Source organism: Lethenteron reissneri, chromosome 58 (assembly GCF_015708825.2).
Source record: "Lethenteron reissneri isolate LAM-NWPU_2019-01 chromosome 58, ASM1570882v1, whole genome shotgun sequence".
In the NCBI taxonomy this organism is placed as follows: domain Eukaryota; kingdom Metazoa; phylum Chordata; class Hyperoartia; order Petromyzontiformes; family Petromyzontidae; genus Lethenteron; species Lethenteron reissneri.
Window position 1 is genome coordinate 9,855,001 of NC_083836.1, and position 16,767 is coordinate 9,871,767.

Here is a 16,767-nt window from a genome sequence, read left to right on the forward strand (position 1 = left end):
TTGGCCATGGCGGAAACCAGCCTGGTCAACGCTCAAGATGTTGTTGACAGTAGGGGAGATGCGTTCTAGCACAAATCCAATCAAGAGTCCCATCAAGACTCTGATGGGATCGGGCGGACCCAGCGCCTCCTCTCAAAGCGCCATTGTCTTTTGCCTCACCTCGGTAGGGCCCAGAAGTAGGAGTTGGTATGTCTCAGATAATGTATAGTGGGCCCTATCCTCCATCAGCCATACCCATACCGGGGAGAGGATATTTAGGTCAACATCCCCTGCCTTTATAATTTTTTTTTACCGTTTTATCTGCAAACAAAACTGACACCTTTTTTACAAGGAGTCATGTTTGCATTGATCACAATACCTGCGGTCGGAATGCAAACAAAAAACACAACTCTGATAATGTAGGCACTGTCCTTGAAATGGATTGGTCCACACCCGAGACAGCTTTTCTTAGAGCCTAGTCTCACATGGTGTTGGACCAGATGAGCCCAGGGGAGGGGAGTTCTGTTTGAAGAGGTCCGCTAGGTTAGAAGTGCTATTCACCCTGAGGTGCTTGATTTGGGAGAGGCACCAACTGGAGGGGGAGACATTGGGCAGAGGTCTTCCCGAAGGTCGGGGTCAGAATCATGATTTCTGACATTGTGACACTGAGTTTATAGCCTGAGACTGCACCGTACTCCGCAATAAGCTTCAGGAGGGCAGGTATTGAGGTGTCCAGTTTGTGTTTGTAAGCAGAACATTATCCGGCGTATAAATTTATGTTATTTTCAACTTGCCCATAGTGTATACCTAATGTCTCCTGGATACTTCATATTCTGGGTGCCAGAGGCTCAAATGCAATTACAAAGAGAAGGGGGGATGAGGGCATCCCTGTCTCATGTCTCTATTGAGGGGGAACCTCTCTGAGACAAAGCCATTAGGAGTAACTGTCGCAGTCGAATGAGCATAAAGGAGCTTGCACATTTTGCTGAACTGTGGGGGGGGGGGAGGCTCACCTCTGCATGGTACCAAAAAGAAACCCCCATTCTACCCGATGGAAAGCCTTGTCCCCACCTAGTGCAATGGCGTATATTTTTGTGCTTGACCTGGAGGCAATATCAACCGAGTCGACCAAGATTCAGATGTTGTCTGAGGGATTCCTGCCTTTAACGGACCCCGTCTGGGCAGAGCTAATGACCTCCAGAAGGGCTTTCTCAAGGCACCACGCCAGGGTTTTAGCATACAGCTTATAGTCCGTATTCAAGAGAGAGATGGGCCTGTAGCTCTTGGTCTCGTCTATGGGGAATCCCAGTTTATGTATGACGGTGATTGCCACCTCTTCTGTGGAGTCCGGGAGTTTCCCTTGTATAACAGACTAATTTAAAGTGTCAAGGAGTGTGTTAGGATCATTGGGCCCAGGATTCTGTATAACTCCAATCGGATGCTGTCGGGGCCTGGGGCCTTCCCTACGGGGGAGAAACCCAGGGCCTCCAGGAGTTCGGGGAGCTCGTTCGGGGCTTCCATAGCTTCCCTCCAATCCGGGTGGATATGGAGGTAGGGGAGTCTCAAATAGGAATTTCTCTATATCGGGGCTCGATGGAAGGTGCCAAATCTGACTTGGATGTTTTGTTTTTTCCAAACATCTCGCTAGTTTATCAGTTACTCCCATAATGTACGTTTTTTTATAGTTTTAATTACTTGGTCAGTTTCAATCATCGTGTTATTTGATTTGGTTTTGGCATTCAATGCCCTGCTGATAAAATACATAAATTAATATCTGGTACAAAAGATGTATTATAATAACGAAGCTATCAACAGAAGGTGTGTACTGGATTAATTGCACTTGTGGCAAATGCTATGTTGGGCAAACAGGCCGAATGACCAGCACGAGACTAAAAGAACACCAAAGAAATATTCAATACTCCCAAATACAACTGTCAGCAGTGGTGGAACAAGCGTGCCAACAATGACACTCAATTGATTTTGATAATGTTGAAGTTATGTGCAAAACTAGTTACTACTAGCCAAGACTAATGAGATAATCTATCGAAATTTAGAGAAAAATGATTTTAACCGTTCAGTTAGCTACAGACTTAGTGCTGCTTGGAAGCGAATCATCAAATAACACATTGTTTGAATGCATGCCTATACAGGTCACCATACTTCTGTAATAAAGGTCGTGGAAGCGACTTCTGGAATCCGGTCTTTATTTGTCTTTTGTTCACAACACTCCTGTCATACTCCTTTACTTGCTAACAGACAGCATGAGAGGGAGAGAGAGAGACACGCGCGGCCACGTGGCAGCCTGGACCCCGCTCCAGCGTAGCCTCACCCTCCGTTAGTTCCAGATCTGACCACGTGTTGTCCGTCTCCACCCCTTTTAATACCCGGGTCACGTGGTACCTTTCCACCAATCCTGGATAACCTCCATGGAATCTTCCAGACTCCATCGCACGATCCCAGGACCGCGCCCCTGACTCGTCCCCCCATTGGCTGTGGCTAAAGCCAGCAGATCCAATCATCTACTTACAGATGTCACCTTCCCATTACATCAGGGCCACACCCCTAGACTTCCCCCCATTGGCTATGGGCCAGGACCGGTAGAGCCAATCATCGTAACGAGGTGTGATCAATCAACCACCCGAACATAGCCTCACATTACACTTCAATAGGAATGACCGTTTGTATGGATATTTTAGTACACACAATCTACAGGAAGTACAAGAACAATGGGCTTACATAATGCGCATCCATAATGTAGGTGATTACCATATATATAAACCAAACGGCAATGGATACCCATAGTCATTTATATTCATTCATTAATCCCTCCCACTTTGTGTAAGAAGAACGCACAAGTGTTGTCACATCTACCCAACTATTTAAGGAACGAAACATGATTTCTCCACAAATCTAGCTGTCGCCAGATGAAGCTAATTATAATTACTGGCGAAACGTCGTACTCAGATTGTAAATGTTGTGGCTTTGCTCCCCAACACACCGGTGTGCTGTACTAATAACGAATTGGCATGTTCTGTTTCAGTGACAAACCTTACTAATTAGCTATGTCGGATGGTGGCAGGTTTAACGACACATTATATTTACGCGATCTAACCCAAAAAACCTGTATTATGCGTAGTGAGTACTGATTCAGGGAGTTGGAGGGAGAGGGGAAAGTTGGGGAGGGGGCCAAACACTGGCCACCCAAGGGGGGAATCTCTGTGTCCTCCGGTGATAGTGTAGAGGTGTTACGGGAGAGCAAACAAACACACCAGGCGTGGTTATGCCCGTACGCGAAGAGATGCTTACATCCACGTCCGCACCGTTTAGCCTGAGGGGCTAATACGGCGCTGGGATCCCCCACGGCCCCACCCCTCGGTGGGGGAGTTGCTATATAAGGCGGTGAGCCGGAGGGCTCGGGGTTCAGTGTTTAGCTTTAACCAGCGAAGAAAGAAGACTGGCTAGATAGGCCCTGGGACTTCCCTGGATCGCCGTCCTTCTCAGGACCGACCAGGGCAAGCCAGTGGCGTGGCCCCGAGAGCCCAGAGCCGATGTTCTTCTAAGAGCCGGTCTGGGGACTCAGGGTGCCGTAATCCCAGCTTAACCAGAGCTGGGTCAGCTAGCCTCCCCTAGCCCTGTAGTGGAGGACCTAGGAGTAGGCTAGCCGGGACAGAGATTGTGGGATCTCCCTGTTAGACGGGTGAAGGGGCCGATACCCCTTCAAGTGTTGTATATCTCGGCCTGTAATATACAACTGTGGTCAATAAATAAGTGTGCCTCCGACTATGTCGTCCAAGTCTCCTTGAACCTACTACAATAGTAATAAAGTGAGGCGATCAGCCGTGACCCATGTTGTGTGCCTTGCATTGTCCATGAGTGTAGGTACAGTACACAGTGTCCTCGTGCACGGGAGGAGGGAGTTGAAAAAAAACCCTCTCGGGGGAGGACAGGGGCAGGGTGATTTACCAACATAGAAAAAGGTACCCATACAAATGTTAACAGTATCAGGCCAACAGTAACAGCATAGGGGCCATAGAACCAAATACTGGAGAGTTTTCAATTTTACATTTGTGTATCAAGTATCCACATCTGCCATGGTTAGTGTGGATGTGATTTATGGTGGACCATGAGCTTCACGGAAGATCAAATCCAGGGATCGTCTGCGTTAGGTCTTTCACAAGGTGTACGTGAGTTCTTTTGAATTCCATTCAGCTCTCCAAGCTTCATTGGGGTTAAATTACCATTGTTTAAGGTTAAGCGCATGGGTCCAAAAGGGATTGCGTGACTTCAAGCGATGACAAGAGATGTTATTGAGATCCTGATGAATGGGAAGGTGACTGTTTTCTTCGATTCGCAGGACTTCCCAGAGGATTGCACTGCTGCGGCGGATGGGTGAAGGAGAGATGTGTAACATCATGGGCAACCAGGGTGTTGGGATCGACTTAATACCCTATACATTTAATTAATATTGCCCCTCCCCGTCTCTCTGAGTTGCCCTCACAGATTAGCAATTCTGATTTAGTGGCTCCATCTCCCAGTACCTTGATATCATGCAGCACCACACGGCCGCCGCGCTTGTTCTGGTACGCGAGCAGCTTGTCGGCGTGCTCGTGCTGCTTGTCGGACAACTCCTTGAAGAACTTGCGTGCGTTCTTCAGAGCCACGTCATCGCGATCAAAGTAGGACGCCTGTTTCCATAGACATCCAGTATCACCATTACAACTAACATCATTACTGTCATAACCACAACCATTACGACTCACAACAAAATCACCATCAGAATTAATGACCACTAGTTGGTTTGTGGCCGCATCTGTGGCACTAAACAGTATGACTGCCTGCTGCACCTTTTATTCTATGCTTTCATTACTTTAAATCAACAGGGAGGTTCAGCCCCACACCTTCCTCTTAAGCCTCCACCCCCCTTCCCTGGACAGAGGGATTTGGCTGGTTTGGGTGGTGGTCAGGGTATTGGAAGAGATATGAGTGTAAATGCAGCAGAGTTAGGAATGTTGGGTGGGGATGGAGTGGTTTCACAAACCACCACTAGCCCTCATAGCAGCAACATAATACAACAATTGATAAGGCTTCTTTATCCAGGAAACACTAAAGAATCTCGACAGCGTTTCAGAAGAGTCCTGCCAAGTTCTTTAGTCGGGATGAATGTGGCTGCTGTGTAATTCCAATCAAGTAATTTGGAGTGTAATTTTTCTAATTTGGCAAATTATGGACCGTGACGTGAGCACAGAATGTCATACTCTTGTTAATGCCATCACGGGCTCCTTACGGTCCACCAAGTCATACAGATGGCGGGTATTATTTTATGGTAAACACACCGCAGTAAGATCCAAGGTGGCACAGCAGTGAACGGGCTACTGCTGGAAATACATTCACGAAACTACCACCACCACTAGTTAAAAAAAGGATTCGATGTCACGTTGCTGAATAAATTACCTGCAGATTACTCAATTGGCATCACACACAGCAGAAACATCGCCCCCTACTGCGAACACCTGGCAGGATCCTCCTGAAAAAAGAATAAATCCTCTGAGGCTTTCCTAGGAAAATAAGTGGAGTAATATAAAAGATAATTATTGAGCCGTGGTTGGTCACGTGATTTGGATCCATGCCCAGTTAATTCACTCGCACGCTCGTGCTGACAAACCGACTGATTCTTGCGGTAAAATCAACAGTGATCTCGCCGAGATTATCAGCAGTCAGTTTAACCCAGTACATCAGCGGCGCAACATGTCACTCGGGAAATATATTCGGTCACATCTTCACATCCACCGATATCATAATTGGGACCGAAATTATGTAAAATGTGGGTATTTAAGATCACAGTCTCGTAACGTGCAAAGTTGTATTACCTATTATTCTCCCACCCGTCACAGCGATATCATAGAGAGACTGGAAACGACTGGACTATGATTCTTTTCGTCAGAAGATCTGGTGCATTGGCGTGTCTGTATCCTGCATCGGCAGTCGATTCATTTGCAGCTAAAGTTTAAAATGACATCACTGCTGTTCTTGATGAACTCGTGCCGAACAAGCACAAATAGAACGGGAAGAGCGCACAGTAACTATCACCGGAGGCGATCACGGCAAAGCAGACGCAGAGTTGGCTGGAGCACCCTTGGAAGAAACCGCTTTCGAGACTGTCTGACTCACAGTGCCGCCTGCAGATCTACCAACCGACTCATTCTTGAATCTCGCAGATCATGCTATGCTCTGCGCATCAATGAGTCCGCTCACGAGCCCCGTGCTCTCTTGTGCATTGCGAATGGTCTTCTGCACTCCAATCACCCATCAACCCGTCAACCAGGTCTGTGCACAGTACTTACAACTTTCTTCGCCAAGAAGATAATAACGATGAAGATGGCAGTTTCTAACTTGAAAGCAACACATGCTCCCAGTCTGCCATCTGAGTTTGACTCGTCCACTGAAAGAAAACTGCGTAACAAAAAAATCAATCTTTTTTGTTCCTGGGTAGTGTTATTTTCTAATTGCTTATGCCTTAGAAGTACAGAAATTCGTTATTAGTCCCCACAAACGTTGTTTTTGTGACCAGGACAGTAATATTTTGAAATGTACCGATTTTCAATGAGAAAACGTGTGCATTTGTGTAATTCCTTCACGTAAAGTCCTGGTCATAAAAGCAAAGTTTGTGGGGAATAATTGCCATTTTCTATACGTTTGAGGCATAAGCAATTAAAAGATAAAACTTACTACCCAGGAACAAAAATCTTGTTACATAGTTATTCACCCACTCACCCATTATTCATCCACTCACCATGGAGAGGTAGACATAGGACGCATGCAGATTCATGTTGACCTGGCGGTTAATGATCGCCTCCACATCTTGGCTGTAGTTTTGACGAACCTGGGGTGCCATTATTTCTGCTTTCGATTGAGAGAATGGGACTCAAGAACACATTTAACAGGAATTCTCTCGGAGGATATTTTGTAACTGAGAGGAGCAAGACTTCCACAAGACGACAGGGTTCCCTCAAACACTGCTGAAGTAAGATCTGTGACCTGACTGAGGGAGAGCTGCTCAGCTCGCAGTTTATATAGCCGCACGGCAGCAGGCGGTGGATAAAGTTAACTAACCAGGGGCTTAACAATGGACGGGGCTCGCATAACAGTAGGCGGGGCTGTTCATTCCTTTGCTAAGAGTGGGTGGGAACGATTGACAAATTAGCTGCTGATGCCGCTGTTGCACAAGCACAAACAACAACAAATCCTAAACACATTCGTCAATAGCATCATAGCCTTAAAAGGAACATATATAATAGATGTTTCCGGTAAAGGCCCGTCTGCATAGTACACAGTGTGAGTCTATGGGTTTCTGTGTCTCTGCGTGTTTGCAACATCCTCACTCAGCTTAGCTCCATCCCTAATCTGTGATTTGTTGAGCGATGGGGCACTGGGGGATACAAAGGCAGGCATGGGGAGGAGGAATATCGCAACATTCTGGGTGTGTTATGTGTAAGAGGGTATGGTTATGGTTAGCACGGTGTACAGTGAGGGAAAAAAGTATTTGATCCCCTGTTGATTTTGTACGTTTGCCCACTGACAAATACATGATCAGTCTATAATTTTAATGGTAGGTTCATTTGAACAGTGAGAGACAGAATAACAAAAAAAATCCAGAAAAACGCATGTCAAAAATGTTATAAATTGAATTGCATTTTAATGAGGGAAATAAGTATTTGACCCCCTCTCAAGCAGAAGGATTTCTGGCTCCCAGGTGTCTTTTATACAGGTAATGAGCTGAGATTAGGAGCACACTCTTAAAGGGAGTGCTCCTAATCTCAGCTTGTTACCTGTATAGAAAGACACCTGTTCACAGAAACAATTAATCAAACAGATTCCAAACTCTCCACCATGGCCAAGACCAAAGAGCTCTCCAAGGATGTCAGGGACAAGATTGTAGATCTACACAAGGCTGGAATGGGCTACAAGACCATCGCCAAGCAGCTTGGTGAGAAGGTGACAACAGTTGGTGCGATTATTCGCAAATGGAAGAAACACAAAAGAACTGTCAATCTCCCTCGGCCTGGGGCTCCATGCAAGATCTCACCTCGTGGAGTTGCAATGATCATGAGAACGGTGAAGAATCAGCCCAGAACTACACGGGAGGATCTTGTCAATGATCTCAAGGCAGCCGGGACCATAGTCACCAAGAAAACAGTTGGTAACACACTACGCCGTGAAGGACTGAAATCCTGCAGCGCCCGCAAGGTCTCCCTGCTCAAGAAAATACATATACATGCCCGTCTGAAGTTTGCCAATGAACATCTGAATGATTCAGAGGACAACTGGGTGAAAGTGGTGTGGTCAGATGAGACCAAAATATAGCTCTTTGGCATCAACGCAACTCGCCGTGTTTGGAGGAGGAGGAATGCTGCTTATGACCCCAAGAACACCATCTCCACCGTCAAACATGGAGGTGGAAACATTATGCTTTGGGGGTGTTTTGCTGCTAAGGGGACAGGAAAACTTCACTGCATCAAAGGGACGATGGACGGGGCCATGTACCGTCAAATATTGGGTGAAAATCTCCTTCCCTCAGCCAGGGCATTGAAAATGGGTCGTGGATGGGTATTCCAGAATGACAATGATCCAAAACACACGGCCAAGGCAACAAAGGAGTGCCTCAAGAAGAAGCACATTAAGGTCCTGGAGTGGCCTAGTCTCCGGACCTTAATCCCATAGAAAATCTGTGGAGGGAGCTGAAAGTTCGAGTTGCCAAATATCAGCCTCAAAACCTTAATGACTTGGAGAAGATCTGCAAAGAGGAGTGGGACAAAATCCCTCCTGAGATGTGTGCAAACCTGGTGGCCAACTACAAGAAACGTCTGACCTCTGTGATTGCCAACAAGGGTTTTGCCACCAAGTACTAAGTCATGTTTTGCAGAGGGGTCAAATACGTATTTCCCTCATTAAACTGCAAATCAATTTATAACATTTTTGACATGCGTTTTTCTGGATTTTTTTGTTGTTATTCTGTCTCTCACTGTTCATATAAACCTACCATTAAAATTATAGACTGATCGTTTGTTTGTCAGTGGGCAAACATACAAAATAAGCAGGGGATCAAATACTTTTTTCCCTCACTGTATATCCTGGTGGAAGCGCTCGCCTTGCTCCTCCGAGTATGCTCCCATGTTCTCCTTGAATTTATCAAGATGAGCATCAAGGATATGGACTTTGACAGGCATCCTACAGGCCATTGTGCCGTAGTTTTTCACCAGAGTCTCAACCAGCTCCACATAGTTTTCGACCTTGCAATTGCCCAGGAAGCCACGAACCAATGCGACAAAGCTGTTCCAAGCCGCTTTCTCCTTACTAGTGAGCTTCTTGGGGAATTCATTGCACTCCAGGATCGTCTTTTTCTGTGGTCCGACAAAGACACCGGCTTTGACCTTTGCCTCAGACAGCTTCGGGAAGAAGTCTTGAAGGTACTTGAAGGCTGCCGACTCCTTATCTATACAGCTCTGACAAATTGTTTCATTAGGCCCAATTTGATGTGCAGTGGTGGCATCAGCACCTTCCGGAGGTCCACCAGTGGCTTCCACTTTGCATTGTTCCTCCTCACAGAGAACTCGATCCGTTGTGGCCAGTTTCGCCTGTGGCGGTACGCCTTGGTGTCCCTGCTGTCCCAAAGACAAAGATATCAGGGAAACTTGATAAAACTGCCTTGGAGTCCCATCAGGAATGTCACCATTTTGAAGTCTCCGATGACCTCCCAGCCATACTCATCATACTTCAAGGTGTCCAGCAATATCTTGATGCTGTTGTAATCCTCTTTGAGGTGCACCGAGTGAGCCAGGGGAAGAGACGGGTACTTGTTACCATTATGAAGCACCATGGCTTTGAGGCTCCAGGATGAGCTGGCAATGAAGAGGCGCCACTCATTCTGGTTACAGGCAATTCCAATTACCTCGAACAGACTGGTCACATTGTGGCAGAAGCAGAGCCCATCTTGACGGGTGAAGAAGCTGCAAAAAGGTTGGTGACGCTTCCTCTGATATGTGACTTGCACACTTTTATCCAACTCTGCAAACCCACCGGCTATCATCAGAGATTTGTTCATGAAGCCATCCAGATAAAAACACAGACACAACTTCAACCGAAAAGATGGATACAAACTGAGCAATCATTGGAAAGACGTTATTAACCAGGTAAAGTCTTAACTGACTGTGATGTTTTCCATCCTACCTGCCTATGTCAGCTGTTATTTCCGACTCCTTGTGTCTCTCTCTGTGCTTCTCTCGGATCTCTCCCTCGGTGACTCAAGTGCTGCTGCGGGGTCCCACTTTCTGCCCCGCCCCCTCTCTCACTCCCCCATTCTTCCCTCCCCCCTACCGCCGATACCAATATAACCTCGTGGCACGGCAGCGCTCTCACCTACTTCATCAGTTTTTTTCTTGCTGTAGTTGTCTCACCTGATGACGATTGCTTGTGTTGCAATCGAAACGTCGTGATCTATATTTTTTTCTACCTACGTGACTTTACCTAAAGAACCAAAGAGTATGGAATCCTGCAGTCATGAAAGCTTAAAATCAAGATTTATTCAACAAGTTCCACTACTTGAGCCTAGATGTCACAAGCTCAGCATTGGACTTGGTGAGACCAAGATCTCTGATCAAGTCGTTGAGGTCTTTTGGTTGGGGTAGTATGGGTTTCTCTCCTCAGCTCCACCCCTGAAATTGTCATCTGGATCTACGTCTTCCTCGCTCTCTGACTTCCTGCTCTCTTCTAAAGATGGCTGCTCTCTTTTTGGGGAGTGGGTACGGGAAGCTCATGGCAGTGTGGCACCGGGGCGATGAATGGTGATAGCAGGTGCATTCTTGCCAGTCCAACGTTTGGAAGGTTCCACCATGCAGAAATAGCAGTTGCTTGAGTGGTTAGTGGGTTCCTGACAAATTCTTGGGATAGCGAACTTCATGGCTCTCTTTTCCCCTCTGTACCATCCTACAAAAATACACTTATTTCACCCATGACTAATGTGTAAGAGATTCTCGCAACATTGTTCATATATGATATATTTGTTCAATAACACTTAAAATTCTAAAGCATTAATTTTTTTTTACTTTTACAATAAAAAAAATTGTAACAAATTTTCTAACATAAATTTCCGAGCAATAATTGTCCATCTTACATTCCAGAGTTTTTTGGCATTGCTCTAAGGTGAAATAAGGTTCCCAGGGTTTGTCTTGAGTGGTTCCTACCTAAGTTCATGCATAATTATCTTAAATATAAGAACTGTATCCTGCGGCGAGATCTGAAACCTGAGCCTGGACATAAATGCACTAAAATCATAATCAGTAAATGTTAAAGCGAGAATAATTGTATTTTCACGATTGGTAATACACCCCTAGACAACGAAGCCAAGCATCACATCACACACAAAGAAATCACAAATAATCACATACACATAATACACCCCTAAACAACGAAGCTAAGCATCACACACACACCCATGTAGTGAGTCCAACTGAGTTGCAGACGTTATCTTTGGAGCAACACTATTTAGTCCGCATTAACATGCACCACAACACGATCTACACTCGGGTCTCGAATGCACATCTAACCACGCTACGGCAGAACTAGACACGGTTCGCTATCCCGGTCCGGACCACAAACGGGGTCCCAGACCGTGTGGCTAGAGGCTTCTTCTCCCCGACGTGGATTTTCGTAACACCAGCACACGAAGAACCCCGAGCTCCTCACGGGGCCCTTTTTATATGCCCTCGGGCTGGGGCTGGCTCCGCCCTCAGCCCCGCCCACCTTCCAGGTCTCTCGAGCTCTTTCTCGAAGGTTCTCGAGAGCTCCTTTGGACCACGTGACCGCCCCACGGCCCCCGTCCACCAGTGGCTGGCCCCCCTCCAGCAGGTCAACCAGCGTATCATGCCCCAAAGTAACCCTGGCTGGCTGACGGTCCCTCTCGCTCCCTCGCCGGGAGCCCGCACCGCACACTGCTCGCGGTGCCTCCGCGCTAACCAGCGCTCACCGAAGCCCCGCTAGGGCTGGTACTGCAGCCTAGATCCTGACAAAACATTAGCAAGCCCCAGCACCATAGAGTGACAAGCACAGTCACTACACACACGTTAATCACACACTGTCTGACACACACACGATACGCCCCTAGACAACGAAACCAAGCACCACACTCACACATTCACACATCAATTACAAATACACTCACACACATAATACACCCCCTAGACAACGAAAGAGACAATAATAATACACATAACTACACGCACACCTAGTGATCATAATACAAACCAACACACACATTAATAAAACTCCTCTACACGCACACATAGATCATATACATACATTTTCACGTAATATTTAACATACATTTAATCACACATACGATTGATCACATTACACTCAATGAACATCAATTAACATTAAATACACACACGTTTAATCATTTATTAATCCCATGCATTTTCATAATTTCATAATTTGCATATCATACATTTCCATATTTTCCATGTTTTTTCTTTAAAAAAACACATTTCACAACACAATATATACAACAGTATCAAAGGCCGCTGATACGTGCAACATAACAAGGGTTTAAATGCAGCCCCTGTCCATTGCCATGAGGAGTTCGTCTGCCACTCAAACCAAGGCGGACTCAGTTCCATACTGGGCCCTGAAGCTTGATTGAGTGACATCAAAGAAGCACTTGGCTTCAAGATATGACTCCAAATGGGAGGAAACCACCCTTTGTATAATCTTCAGAAAATGGGAATATTGGATATCGGGCGATAGTTAGCCAGAGAATTCTCCTTCTGAAAGGGAAACATTGACCAATTCAGTCACCATTGGCATTACTGGCTCGAAGGCCTCCTAAATCACAAAGTGGTCCATTTCATCCCCGCAGTAGTCTGGATGAGGTCTGCAGGTAGGACTGGTAAAATAAGACTCAAAGATGAGAGGAGCCCTTGAGTCCAAGCAAGGATCAGGAATAATTGCTGGGCAAATAACCTACCTAATGCAATTGGTCTTCTTAGCAAAGAACCGATGGAAATATTTGCAGCACTCTTCAGAAGGAGCAACCTATATGGACGTACAGTCTGGGTGAATAAACTGTTGACCAAACTGAACAGCTCAGCATTGCGGTTCTTTGCTAAGTCAATCATCATGGCGACGTACTTTTTCTTTGCCGCAAAAATAGCCCGTGTCTAAGCCCGTTTACAGTTTCGTCGATTTATTCGATCATCATCGAGCCGAGATCTACACCAGCATTGTTGCATTTTCCTAAGTTGTACTTTTAGAGCCCTGGGGTCTATGGAATACCAGGGGGGGAGGTGCTCGTGATAACTTATACATGAAGATGGCGGTGAGCAGCAAGATCGTGGATAGCAGCATGGAGCACTGAATTATACTTATCAACCCTTTAATTGATGGTGCCACTGTCACAGTAAGAGGAAATGTTTGGCTGATAAGGGGTCATGAATTCCAGAAGGGGTCATTTGCCTTTTGGGCCGAACCCAGCCTCCCTGGATTCCCCCAGACTGTCGGATACGGGTGGGGAGACTCTTGGTCTCAGCAATTATCATCCTGTGATCAATCCATAGTGCAGACGAAAATTGTATGGCCCAAACTGAGACCCTCTGGGCGAATACTATGTTGATCATGTGGCCGTAATCATGGGTTGGGCCCTGAATAAACTGAGTAAATCCCATGGAACCCATGGTATCCAAAAGGTCTGTAGCCAAACTGTCAGATGGGTCATCACATCCATGTGTAGTGACATAAGAAGGGAAGGGCTGCTGGGGGCTCTGGGACCCTGGGTTGGTCCAGACGCTTAAGCCTCTTGGCACCAGGCGTTGGGTTCTCAGGCGCTTAAGCCTCTTGGCGCCGCCAACGGGGAGGGGGGGCTGTGTGTGCTCTGTGGGATGTCTGGTGGCGCACACGGCCCCACCCCTCGTTGGACCAGGCATAAAAGGAGAGCTCCCTGGACGATCAGGGCCCAGTTGTAACTCAAGACCCAAGGCCCACGACCAGCCATCTGAAGACCCTGGGATGCTGTGAGAGCCAGTGGTGGGACTCTGGAACTCCCGACTCAACCCGACGACGCTGGGACTCTGGAACTCCCGACTCTACGACCTTGTGAGGGCGAGTTCCAGAGCGTAGCCAGAGTAGAGTATCTAGGCTGTGTACCTAGGCTGTAACAGAGTATCAGGAGTGTTGGAGAGTTGGAGTGTTGGAGTACTGTTGGAGTGTTGTATTGTAATAAAGAAGTTACCTCTACAAGTGTCTCCAGAACCCGTTACATTTGGTGTCAGAAGTGGCAATGGAGACAAGAAGCCACGTACCTTCAGTCCTGACGGCGATGTTGAGGAGCAAGCGGCAACGGGGCAGCCAACTCGGGCCGACAACGACGCCGCACCGCCGGCTGAGCAGTCGTCCACCACACCTGCCGATCCTCCTCCAGCGTCAGGAGCAGCAATGGAGGAAACGCTGCTTCGCCTCACCGAGCTGCTCCATGCCACCGTCTCCATCCTGGATGACAAGCGTCGCTCACAGGTGGAGACAGGAGGGAGAGAGGCGGCGCAGCGGCCGCGCCATTCCGCCGGCTCCAACACAAAGATGGCAGCCGTTCCCCCCGTCACTTCTGCCGGGGGAGCAATGACCGCTGGGAGCGACGTCACTTCCGGGCCCAGCGTGGGCCAACCCGACGACGACGCGTCATCAGCGCTGCGTCCCTCACCGCCGGGTGACAGCTGTTTGCAACCTAGCAACGCCGCGTCATCAGCGCTGCGACCTTCACTGCCGGACGACAGCTGGCTTCAACCTAGCATACCGCGTCATCAGCGCTGCGACCGGACAGTGAGGGCGCCATTCTTACTGTAACCAGCGCCGGGGCCGGCACACGGACCGACATGCTGGTCGCCGCCTTTGCTGCTCTGGCCAAAGGTTGGAGGTCGGGAGACCAGGCCCCTGACATTTTGTACATTTACGCGCTCCGGATTAATGATTTTTTTGTTGACATTTTCTTCGTTGTCGTCGGGGAGTCGTGACTGTTGTTGGGTAAACTGTGTGGAGCTTTGCTCTTGAGTGTTGTCAATGTGTGTGCAAAACTTTGCTTGTGATTGTTAACAATGTATGGTTTGTATTGAGCTTTGTTCATGATTGTTAATGTATAGCTTGTGCTGTCATTGTTAACGATGTATAGACTGTATGGGGCATTTATCTTGAGATGATGACATGCTGCCAAGGATTTGGAATTGTCAGGCTGGCTCTCAAATATCTTGGGATGCAGATCCTGACCAGGATGGGCCAGCGGGTGTTGCGTGTCTAACACGAGAGTTGTGGTCCCGTCATGCTATGGCTGACGGCTTGACCTGACAGCCCGGAGATAGAGACACTCCGTGGCATGTCTAGCCTAGTGGGCTGTGTGCTCACATGGCTCAGAGAGTGTGGTCCCGTCATGCTATGGCTGACGGCTTGACCTGACAGCCCGGAGATAGAGACACTCCGTGGCATGTCTAGCCTAGTGGGCTGTGTGCTCACATGGCTCAGAGAGTGTGGTCCCGTCATGCTATGGCTGACGGCTTGACCTGACAGCCCGGAGATTGAAACACTCCGAGGCGCGTTGAAAGTGGGCTGGAGATACGTGGTGTTCAGGTGTAGTTGTCCCGTTACGTTGGGACTGTATCCCTCAGTTGTTAGGGTGCATGTTGTGTAGGGAGTGAACGATGGGTCGTCTCAGCTCGGTCGGTACAGCTATATGCTGCGATGCGAGTCTTGGAGAGAAATTGGGTCGTCTCAGCTCGGTCGGTACAGCTATATGCTGCGATGCGAGTCTTGGAGAGAGATTGGGTCATCTCAGCTCGGTCGGTACAGCTATATGCTGCGATGCGAGTCTTGGAGAGAGACTGGGTCGTCTCAGCTCGGTCGGTACAGCTATATGCTGCGATGCGAGTCTTGGAGAGAGACTGGGTTGAAGCCCCCCGATATGGCCGACGTGCGCGGTTTTAGGATGGAGACGCCACGTTGGAAAGGCGGGGGGTGCTAACGGTTGACATGTAATGTCGGTGGTGGTCCTCATTGAGGGCTGCTGGGACGCAAGCACGGGATGTCTTTTGGAGATGCGGTTCGCGCGTGCGGCCACCCTTTCTGGACAGGAGCAGGCAGATTTATTTTGTTTGTGTCATGTAAATTGTATATATATTTTAAAATGTAGACACTGGAGCAGCCCTGAAGTGCGACTTCTTTGCCCAGTACATAGGTCGGCCCTGAAGTACGACTTCTCGACCCGGGACGTAGACAGACGTCCAGATTAGTGTGTGTAGAGGGATGCTCGACATGTTGGTCTTCGCCTTCTCTCCACCTGACGGATGGGAGGCTGGCAGGGTGTGTGGAACCCTGCCATCCATGCGGTGGTTGTGCATCCAACGCGCGGAATCTGTATATTTGTTGTTGTTAATTCCCCGTTTTCTATGCGGATCCCGAGGAGGGCTAGGTGTGCCGCGGGTCGTTTGTTCATGTGTCATTGCTTCACCTTTTTGTTGATTGATGCTTGTATATAGTGTAGAGTTGTACAGGTTGGTTATGGTATTTATGGTTGCTTTCTTGTTCTCTTTTCTTTTCCTGTTGAGGCTCGCGTATTTTTTTTCTCTCTCTCCCTTTCGTTAATTTAAACTTCTAATTATTGACAGCCGGGACGGCTGGAGGCTACATAGAGGGGGGTAATGTAGTGACATAAGAAGGGAGGGGCTGCTGGGGGTTCTGGGACCCTGGGTGGGCCAGACG

At 47.8% G+C, this 16,767-nt stretch overlaps 1 protein-coding gene across 3 annotated transcripts in view; it reads right to left on the bottom strand.

The window, feature by feature from the left end:
- LOC133357599 (ferritin, higher subunit-like) overlaps window positions 1–16,767 on the bottom strand; it is a 56,276-nt gene that overhangs the window by 18,576 nt on the left and 20,933 nt on the right. The window contains exons 2-3 of one of the 3 annotated variants that reach the window (XM_061575615.1): window positions 6,770–6,876; window positions 4,518–4,664 (exon numbers count right to left, since the gene is read on the bottom strand). In XM_061575615.1, coding sequence (XP_061431599.1) covers window positions 4,518–4,664; window positions 6,770–6,871 — 249 coding nt within the window. In that variant the 5' untranslated portion in view covers window positions 6,872–6,876. Of the gene's footprint in view, window positions 1–4,517; window positions 4,665–6,769; window positions 6,980–16,767 lie in introns of those variants that run through there. The other 2 variants (XM_061575614.1, XM_061575617.1) reach the window with 2 other exon arrangements.